Below are 10,771 nucleotides of genomic sequence, written 5' to 3' on the forward strand. Positions count from 1 at the left end.
GACTAGAGAGAACAGGGGTTGCTTTAGTTACTATTTTGTTCTAGTAAAATAAAAAATTTAAGTAATGTTAAACATCTTTGTGCTTGTTTTAAGATATAAAAACGTTAGTATATAAGCACCATCAGTTTTCTGCCAAGTGTGGGCACCCCTTAGAGTACAAACTATAACACAGGTGAAGTAAATTGTAGGCACAATCCCCCTGCTCCCCAAAAAGTCCCTTCTCCAAATACCATTAGCTGTGTGGTCCTAGGCAAACCACTTAAACTTTCTGCAGTTGAGATCTCTTCTCTGCACCTATCCCCTAGGCTAAACCATTAATAATTCTAATCACAGCCATGACAGCTACTATCGACTGAATACCTAGTGTGTGTCTGTACTAGGCTATGCACTTTTGTTCAGGAGCTTCTAATTCTCCTAACAAGCCCTACAGATAAGGCAACTGAGGTACCAGAGGTTATGTAACCTGCTGAGGTCACAGGGACAGGAGGTGACAGAGCTGGTCAATAGGAGTGCTTCAAGGACGAAAGCCACATATGTGCTCATTGCTTAAGTCTGTCAGGGCTGGTCACTGCCCAGAGAAGATGAAATGTTTAATGGGTAGGTACACTTGAGCTGTGGCACAAATAAGAATTCCTCCTGCCCCCAAATTAAGTTCATGAATGAGTGTATTGGTCTGTTGGGGCTGCTGTAACAAAACTCCATAGGCTGAGTGGCTTAAACAACAGACACTGATTTCCTCATAGTCCAAGAGACTAGAAGTCCAAGCTCAACGTGCTGTCAGGGTTGGTTTCTGGTGAGGCCTCTCTTCCTGACTTACACACGGCCGCCTTCTTGTTCTGTCCTCATGTGGCCTGTCCTCTGTGCGCGCACAGGGGGAGAACTCTGGTGTCTCTGCCTGTCCTCTGTGCATGCACAGGGGGAGATCTCTGGTGTCTCTGCCTGTCCTCTGTGCGCGCACACGGGGAGATCTCTGGTGTCTCTCCCTCTTCTTATAAAGACACCAGTCTTACGGGATTAGGCCCCACACTGATGGCCTCATTTAACTTTAATCACCTCAATTACACTAACGAAAGGCTCTATCTCCAACTACAGTCACATTGGGGATAAAGACTTCAACATAGGAATTTTGGGGAAACACAGTTCAGTTCTTTTTTTTTTTTTTTTTTTTTGAGACAGAGTCTCACTGTGTTGCCCAGGCTAGAGTGAGTGCCATGGCGTCAACCTAGCTCACAGCAACCTCAGACTCCTGGGCTTAAGCGATCCTCCTGCCTCGGCCTCCCCAGTAGCTGGGACTACAGGCATGCGCCACCATGCCCAGTTCATTTTTTCTATATATATATTTTTAGTTGGCCAGATAATTTCTTTCTATTTTTAGTAGACATGGGATCTCGCTCTTGCTTGAGGCTGGTCTCGAACTCCTGACCTCGAGCAATCCACCCGCCTTGGCCTCCCAGAGTGCTAGGATTACAGGCGTGAGCCACCGCGCCCGGCCCAGTTCAGTTCTTAACAGTGAGCTTTGAGGAATCTGGGAACCCTTAAAAATCACGTACCACATTTTGCACGGGTTAGGGTTCACATACACCATCTGACCTCCCCAAAGGTTAAGAAGCACTAAAAGTATTGTAAGTGGACAAAGAGGGAAAGGGCTCATGGGTAAATAGAAATAGAAATATTAAGTGTAGAAGAAAAAGAAATTCCTTCAAATATTGTTTTAATGAGCGTCAAAAAGTGGGGACCCAGGCGGCAGTGGAAAATAAGGATCTGGGTGTCAGCAGAGTGGAGAGTGGGTCTGAGCCGAGAGCCCCAGCGTCCAAACCCCAGCCCACATGTCCCCACCCGGCCTGCTGTCTGTCCTTCCCCACAGAAGCCAGGGCCATCTGAGTGTGGCTCCTGGACTGCCCCTCTGCTGACCTCAGGGACACTCTTTCCCTCACTTTCCTTCCAGAAGTGGAGCAGATCGAGGCTATCGCCAAGTTTGACTACGTGGGACGGTCCCCCCGTGAGCTGTCCTTCAAGAAGGGGGCCTCGCTGCTCCTGTATCACCGTGCCTCGGAGGACTGGTGGGAGGGCCGGCACAACGGTGTGGACGGACTCATCCCTCATCAGTACATAGTGGTACAGGACATGTGAGTGACAGTCGGGAGAAGAACGCCATAATAGATTAGTGATGTCTGGAATGGGCCCTGGAAGGGTGTGCTGCGCTGTGTGCCAGGGACTTGCTCTCCCTGATATCACACACTTGGTTTTCTGTAAGGATGGGTTAGATCTAACTTCCCTTTAAATGGCGATCCACTTAGCAAATATGCAAATTGCTCATCCCCCAAGTACACAGAGACCGCGTTTGCTGCCGCTGGTCCAGCATCCTGACCCAGCATTCGTCACCTGCCATGCCCCCCAGTGTGCAGGGGTCTTGCCATGTGCCTCTGCCTCCTTAGGTGCCCACCGTTCTACACGCCAGAGGGGGCTCTCTCAGGGGATGAGCAGAAACAACCATGCCCTCATTTCCAGTTAATAGGGTACTATTTTTTTTTATAATTTCAGGGGTTAATAAAAAAAAAAAAGAGTCCTGCATCCCAAATGCACTAGCCCTACCACAGAAAGTCTACACTTCCCATTCCTTTGAGAGCCTTGGGAGGTCCCTGAGCATACGTTCCCTATGAGCTGCGGACAGGCTCAGCAGGACTGACTGACCGTAGGAGCAGCCCCCAGGCTAGACTGCACGGGAAGGACTAAAAGCCTACATTTTGGTGGAGGGAGGAAGGCCCAAGCCGGAGGAAAGGACTGGGCCAAGCAAACCACACGAGGAGTGCCATAGTGGAGGGCCCTCGGCAGCCTCCCGGTGTCCCCAGGCCCCTGAGGACACCAGGAGGAAGTCACAGAAGGGAGAGGGCCATGGAAGGAGGCTGGCAGGGTGTCCCAACAGGCTTGTGAGCCACCTCACAGTTGTCCCAAGCCCCAGGTGGGGAGTTGAGGGGTGGAGGCACCTTCTTCCCTCCTTGCTTAGCCCCGTACCATTCACCACGGAGCCAGGCCTGCACACTGCACCTGTCGTTTCTCTGACACTCGCCCCAGCATTTAGCTTGTCCTGCCTGGAGCAGCCTGGGAGGGGCCTAGTAGAGGAGGGGAGAGCGGGAGGTAGGTGTGGGGCTGGGACCAAAGGGGTCTCCTGCTGTGGGAACTGACTCCAGGAGCATTGCTGTGGTGTGCAGAGTGGGCAGGGGCCTCCTCCCGAGCTGTGGGCACAAATTAGCTGTCACACCGGTGTTGGTTCAGCCTTTCAGACAGGTGTGAAGGAGCCTTGTACATCCCGGGCTCTCTTGCAGGAGGCACCTCCAATTCACATCTGTCTTCTTCCCAGGGACGATGCCTTCTCCGACAGCCTGAGCCAGAAGGCTGACAGCGAGGCCAGCAGCGGGCCACTGCTGGATGACAAGGCGTCCTCCAAAAACGACCTCCAGTCCCCCACGGAGCACATCTCGGATTACGGCTTTGGGGGGGTGATGGGCCGGTAGGAAACGCGGATTCATTTTTTCCTGCTAGTGCTGTGCCTGCTCGTGTCTGACTGGGGGAAGCAAGGGGGCAGGGAGGGGAGACGTGGGTGGCTGCAGCCCCTGTTCCCCACAGGCTGTGACACTGGGCACCCTGGGCAGACCGGCTGGCATGGGCCCAGAATGCCAGGTATGAAATGATCTAGCCTGGAGTGGCAGCGGAAGAAGGAGGAGGAAAGACATATGTTGGGAACTCAGTGATTTTTATTTAAAACAATAATAATAAATGAGAGAGATGCAAATTGGCAAGGATTTTTCCTGCCTCTCTCCAGTTCCCGCACCTCCTCCCAGCTTTCTGTTGAAGACCTGAGCTGTCATATTTAAAAATTCAAAGTGCACATGCTCCCTGAAATGCGCTACAGAAACAGCAACCCCGCACCTCCTCACGTGTTGGGGAAATTGACACTTGATTCCACCCACTTGTTTGGTGGGAGCAGATTTGCCAATTTCGTTACTCCCCACGTGTGGGCCGGGCTGTGTCACGTGACCTTTCTACCAGGCAAGGAGCTGCACAGTCATTCTGAGAACAGGTATATTCCCAAGTATGTGGTCGGTAAAAAAATAAATAAATGAAGAAATGGGTAGAAAAGAAAAAGAAAAGCTGAGAGTTTCTCACTGCTTTTTAAATCAGACTCTCAAAATGTCATATTCTATGTTTTTTTCCAGTGGAAGGGTCATGTGACAAACCCACATGTGTGGGTATTTGCAGATAGAGCCAAAAAAAATCAGTCACAACGGGAACACACTTTCATGAGTTTATTTCAGCAGATGTCCTGATTCAGCCTCTTTTCAGCAGATTCTGTTCAATTCAGCAAACAGCTCAGGGCACTGTGACAGGTGGTAGAATTGGGAAGGGTGGGGAAGTGGAAGGCTGGGGTAGGTAGATGAAAATGTCACGGTCCCCTGACTTCTAGGAGGATCGTATCCTCTACCTCTCTTCTCCTCTGCCTTTCCCTCCCTCATCTCCCTTCTTCCTGTTCTTCCTTTCTCAGTACTTCTTCCTCTCCAGTAGCTCTGCTTTGGTCCTGTCGGGGCACTCGCGGGAGCTGCTTAGCTTGGCTGGTGGCACTAGGATCTGAAGTGCGGATGACCACATTGGACTTGGTCCCTAGTCACAACCCATTCCCAGGACACCACCTCCCCTTACCTCCTGGCCACTTCCAGCCTTCCCTCCCCTCACTAGGTCCTCACAGTCTTTGGGGACCTCCATGGGATGCATTAAAATCTCCTGTGTGTAGAACCTTTTATCTTCAACGTGCGTTCAAACTCACTTGAAGGTGGGCAAGGAATATCATGCCCATTTAACAGATTAATAAGGTGGATGTGAAAGAGGACACAGGAAAACATGTGGCAGACTCAGGGTAAGGGTGCCCCCTCCTGACATACACTCAAATCCCTCTTTCCCTCCCCCAGAGCATCCCTGAGGTGGGAAAGGGGTATTCGGTGATGCAGTGTTTACTCTGGAACAGCTAGCTCTCCAAGATCTGAAAAGGCCTCATAGAAATAGCCCTTTTCTGGAGAGATGGGGTGTGGGTGAAACATTAGACTGTGTTCAGGTCCCAGGGGGCCCTTTCTTTGCTTGCAAGGTGCTGGTGACTTTGGTACAGTCAAGCCTCAATGCTTCAGACCCACCAGAACCCCATCCATGGAAGTGTCTGAAGTGCTTCAGAATGTATCTTGGGCCAAACTATCACCAAAGTGTTTCCAGGTTGAAATCCTACTGGCCTTGACTTACCACGTAGACAAGATTCATTTTGTGATTAGCACCACCACCGTCTGCAGCTTGGAAGCACCAAATTCCTTTGTGGGTGCAGATTAGACTGCCCCTCTGTCGCCGAGTTATGTGCCAAGCCAGTCCTGTCATGGCGGAGTTGTGGAGTCTGGCTGAATGAGGCTTTACTGTACCTGCTCTCTAGACTAGCATGTAGTGTGTGGCGTGGGGGTTGGCAGACCCATTCTCAGACTTGCCAGGGTTGACCTCTGCCCCATGCCCTCCCTGCCCCCTGGCTCCTTTGCAGAGTGCGGTTACGATCCGACGGAGCGGCCATCCCCAGGCGCCGAAGCGGTGGCGACACACACAGCCCGCCCCGGGGCCTGGGCCCGAGCATAGACACACCACCCCGGGCCGCCGCCTGCCCCAGCAGCCCCCACAAAATCCCCCTCACCCGGGGGAGGATCGAGAGCCCTGAGAAGCGGAGGATGGCGACGTTCGGGAGCGCTGGCAGCATCAACTACCCTGACAAGAAGGCGCTCTCTGAAGGGCACTCGATGAGGTCGACCTGCAGCTCCACCAGGCACAGCAGCCTAGGGGACCACAAGTCCCTGGAGGCTGAGGCCCTGGCAGAAGTAAGGGCCAGCGGGAAGGCAGCCTGGGCCAGTTGAGACCCCCAGAGGGGCAGCAGGGTGGGAAGCTGTGGATTGGGGGACCGCCTTGGCCCTATGCCAGGCTCAAGGCTAAGCCAGTAGACCAGAGAGGGTCTGGCTTCCTTCCCCCAGCGGGCCTCCCATGGGAGCCGAAGCTGGTTGGGTGCGGCCACTGGCTAGGGTTTCTGCAAAGTCTGAACACCCTCAGTGTCCAGGACTGGAGAGGGGATTGGCCAGATGGTGGGGGTGGGGTAATGGTAGGTCTCTCCACAAGATGACCTGACTGAGCTATTCATTCATTCATTCCTCTGTTCATTGGTTCATCTATTCATTCATTGACAAATATTGATTGAGCATCTATTATGTGACAGTCACCGTGCTGGGCACTGAAAGTACAATGAAGACATAGAGTGGACTCAGACCCTGCACACATGGAGTGTATAGTTTTGAGAAGAGAGAGACACCAACCAATAAACACACAGCTGTGAGATGTTACTGGGGCTGGGTGCCTTTAAGGCATGGTGCACAGCATGTGGAGAGCCTAAAATGTGGGGACTGCACTCAGGCAGGGAGACCTCCCTGGGGGGATATGACCTGAGACCCAGAGGGTGGGAAGAACTAAATAGCTGAAGCTAGAAGGGAAGAATGTTCCAGAATCTTCCAGAGTGCTTAGAGGTTTTTTTGTTGGTTTTTAATTTATTTATTTGTATTTGGATGAGAAATTTATATGGTTTTTACACTTGCCAAACAAACAGAACTGTGATTTAACAATTTACATAACTGATGTGATGTGTTTTTGACAGTTCTATTATATTTCCAAAAGTTTCCCTTTTTTCCTCTCTGGAATTGGGGGTGGAGGGCCATTATGCACCCTCTCCCCAGGTTATCTCCGCTTAAGGTAAGAGAGACACACCACAGCCTTCTGGGCTGTGAGAATCCTATTGTGGAGAGTGGCATTTGAACCCTGGTTCAACAGGGGAAGGGGAAAAGGTTGTGAGTGTGGGCTGTGTTCTAGAGGAGGCCAGGAAGGTTCCAAGAGAGTACCCAACACGAAACAACTCACCTGGCCGCTAGAACTCCTGTTCACACCTGTAGGGTCTAGCTTGGCCCCATGTCCTGATGCCCACCCCCAGGGGGTCCCTGGAGATCAGTGCCTTGGCATGGGTCCAGCAGAGGAAGCAGGCCACCACTGGTCCCTCCATCCTTGCAGGAACATCACCCTAGCAGCCACCATCATCTGGAAACTTTACCAGTTTGGAAAGTTCTGCCACTCATGATGGGGGCTGGGCTGCCTGAGGCCTGGCCCAGAGCCCTTTACATAAAGAATCAAATGCTGTGTAAGAGCACTGTTTCTGAAAGAAGGTCCCGGGACAGACTAATTCCATGGGATATGAGGAGGTGGGTGGGGGATAAGTGCTCTGTGGTCAACAAGGTTTGGAGTACGCTGCTCTGACAAAGTTGAAGGCTTATCTGCAAGACTTCTTAGAACCTTTACATATATGAATGTTCACTGTGTATCTCTAGGAAAGAGAACAGGGCACACCCCATCTCCCAGACTTCTTTGACCTTCATTCATGGACCATTTTGCAAGACTAGCCCAAAGAATGCACCTGGGGACTGCTGCATGCGTTCTCAGTGTGCAGAGGGATCCACACACTGTCTAGTTGGAAAGCTGCCATCAAAAGCCCATAGGAGAGCGTGGTGAACGACATGTAAATAGCGCAGAGCCACTGGACAGCCTCTGGCCTGCCCAACATTGGCTCTGATGGGCCCTTGACTTTGCAGGCTCCAAAGGGGAGCAGCGGCCTGGAGACCCCAAGCAGTAGGTAGAGTTACCCAAAATTTTCTGTTTTCAAAATATCTTAGGATTTAGATTTGAAACCAGTTAAACAGGCTGCCTGGGGAACTTGCAAGATGACCATTAGAGGGGGAAGATCTGCTCTGGGAGAGGTGAGGAATGATGGCCCTCCCCACTCTATCCCCAGCAGCTCTCTGCAGCTCTGCTTGGCGACTCACGGCATCGCCTCTGAGACTAATGCAAGGCTCCAGCCTAAACAACTCAGCTGATCTTTTTCTGAGCTTTCTGTCTTTCCGCTCCTGCTCTGCCAGGGTAGAGTGGTGAGGGGGTGCAGGATGGTGGGGGAGGGGTGGTCATTATATTTTATTTATTGAAGTTTCACCTCGCAGCTCATAGTGAACTGCAAACAGAGAGCGTCGTGAGGTCAATAGGGGACTGAATTCAAGCAGAGTGGGTGACAACAGGGCAGCTCATGGAAAGCAGGCTGTGTCACTGCAGGGCTAAGGTGTGGCAAAGCCAGGGAGAGGGACTACCATCTCTCCCTTCCTGCAGAACCCCCCCACACACACACACACCAAATCCTTTTGGATAAAGCACAAAAGGCTCATTCTTAAAGTTTCTAGTGTTCTGGGACAAGGAGTAAATTGTCCCAGGGAAGCATAAAAGGTAATATTAGCCATGAGTGGGGTATCAATAGTCCCTTAACAAAGCAAAAAGGGTAGGCTGGGACAGCAAGGGAGCAAGAGAGTGGGACCCTGACCCTGGCCAGATTGGAGCCTACCGTGGGGCCCAGGGCAGGCTGAGGCCCCCTGCAGACAGGGAAGGAGAGTGTAGAAGATGGGGGAGGTGGGAAAGAGGCTGGCCACGGCATCTCCAGGCTCCACTCCCCTCCATCTCACCAGACTCACGTTTTTTCCAGGATTGGTGGAAAAGCAAGCGTGTCTTACCAGTTGTCATTGCTCCATGAGGCTGTGCACAGCACCTGCCAGTGGTGATTTTAAGCAGTATCCCTCCCTGTGCCCTCCATGGCCAGGCCAGCTGGCTCCGGCCCAGCTTGGCCCAAGTAGGTCCTCTTGCATCTGTTGGATGTGGACGCATCCCTGTAAACAGTCATGGGGACCAAGGACTCTTGGGCTGGGAAGAGTTTGGAAACCACCATCTGGCAGTTTACAAAGCTTCATCATATCCATCATCTCAGTCCATCTTCACAGTAAACGTGTGGCCTTTTAACAGATGAACAAAGTGTGGTGCAGAGTGACTTCCCAAGGTTGCAGGGCCAAGAAGTGGCCGTGGAGTCTTTTCACTCAAAAGTCCAGGGCCCCGGGCCCTGTCTGAGGGCTCCTGAGTTAAATGCTGCCTTCAGCTCCAGTGTCACCTCTGGCTTGAGGGGACAGGAGCTTGGAAAGCTGCTCAGTGGGATGGTGAGCCCAGGCTGGCCCAGGGTGTCATCTCTCTCTCTGGGTCCTTTGAAGCTCTCTTACTGATGAGCTCTCAGATATTATAACAACCTTGGAAATTACTTAGGCAGACAAGATTTTTTCTTTTTAAAATTTCCATTTTTTTTAAATTTTAAATCATAATACAGAGAGGAGAGTAGTGGTCTCACTATTCTGGGGTAGACATTGCGAACATTCAGGTATATAACTTCCAAGTAATTTTTCTGTGGACAGGTATTTTTAAAAAAAAATAATAATACTGAACTTCCTGGGTTCAGACTTGGGTTATGCTACTAATTTGCTGTGTGGCCTTGGGCAAATTTCTTAACCAGTCTGAGCTTCAGTTTCCTCTTGTGTGACGTGAGTATAATGGTAGTTCCTATCTTGTAAGTGTGAGGATTAAATAAATTATTAGTGGAAAAGGGTTTGGATTGGTGCTCAGTGTTAGCTACGATTGCTATTGTTATTGTTGTTATTTTTGAGTGCTTATTGTGTCAGGTGTCATGTCAAGCTCTTCACAGGGACCATATTATTGAATGCATGCATCAACCCCCTTAAGTCCATATTCTAATCACCTGTAATTTAAAAATGAGGATTCTGGAGGCTCAGAGAGGTGAGGTAACTTGCCTAAGGTCACATAGCAAGGAATTGGCAGAGCCAGGATTTGAACCGGTGTCTGACTGACTCCAGAGCCTGCCCTCTTAACCAGTAGTCTGCCCTGCCCTTACCAAGTCTGTTTCCTGTGCAGGGCGGAGTGCAGGGGATGCCCACGTTGATTCTCTCGTGTGGTCATTAGCCACCCCGGGGGCTTAATCTCCACCCCATGAGGTTCCTGGGAAATCTCCCCAAGAGGGCACGAGCTGGTTTGCGGACAGGAAGGGTCAGCCCCCGGGCCTCCGACCGCAGTAACCCCGGCGCTCTCTGTCCCCAGGACATCGAGAAGACCATGAGCACGGCCCTGCACGAGCTGCGGGAGCTCGAGAGGCAGAACACGGTCAAGCAGGCGCCAGATGTGGTGCTGGACACCCTGGAGCCCCTGAAGAACCCGCCAGGCCCCATCAGCTCGGAGCCCGCCAGCCCCCTGCACACCATCGTCATCCGCGACCCCGACGCCGCCATGCGCCGCAGCAGCAGCTCGTCCACCGAGATGATGACCACCTTCAAGCCGGCGCTGTCGGCCCGCCTGGCCGGCGCCCAGCTGCGCCCGCCGCCCGTGCGGCCCGTGCGGCCCGTGGTCCAGCACCGCTCCAGCAGCAGCAGCAGCTCGGGCGTGGGCAGCCCGGCCGTGACGCCCACCGAGAAGATGTTCCCCAACAGCTCCGCGGACAAGTCGGGCACCATGTGACCTGCAGCGTGCGCGGCACCGCCGTGGCCCAGGGTGGCCGGCGGCTTCCACGGGCTTCCCCGCGGTCCCGGCCCTGGGGGGCAGAGGGCCGTCCCGAGAGCCGTGTCCGCGCGGAGCCGGCCCGGGAGCCCCGCGGAGCTCCGGGTGGGAAGACGCCCCGAGAGCGCCGGAGCAGCGGCCCCAGCCGCAGGGCCCGCCACGATCCAGGCAAAGTGCTAGGTGGCTTCTCCACGTGTCGTCACTGGAATTACCCTCTCGACATCCTCTCTGCATACCCATA

At 52.6% G+C, this 10,771-nt stretch overlaps 1 protein-coding gene across 1 annotated transcript in view; it reads left to right on the forward strand.

Annotated features, from left to right (window-relative positions):
• The window catches only part of SRGAP3 (SLIT-ROBO Rho GTPase activating protein 3), a 77,304-nt gene extending 66,813 nt beyond the window's left edge, over positions 1 to 10,491 (forward strand). The window contains exons 16-19 of the mRNA XM_045530453.1: positions 1,946 to 2,126; positions 3,359 to 3,508; positions 5,567 to 5,894; positions 10,078 to 10,491. Of these exons, the coding sequence (XP_045386409.1) occupies positions 1,946 to 2,126; positions 3,359 to 3,508; positions 5,567 to 5,894; positions 10,078 to 10,491 (1,073 nt within the window). The remainder of the gene's footprint in view (positions 1 to 1,945; positions 2,127 to 3,358; positions 3,509 to 5,566; positions 5,895 to 10,077) is intronic.
• The last annotated feature ends 280 nt before the right edge of the window (positions 10,492 to 10,771 follow it).

The sequence above is a fragment of the Lemur catta genome, chromosome 18 (assembly GCF_020740605.2).
Source record: "Lemur catta isolate mLemCat1 chromosome 18, mLemCat1.pri, whole genome shotgun sequence".
Taxonomy (NCBI): domain Eukaryota; kingdom Metazoa; phylum Chordata; class Mammalia; order Primates; family Lemuridae; genus Lemur; species Lemur catta.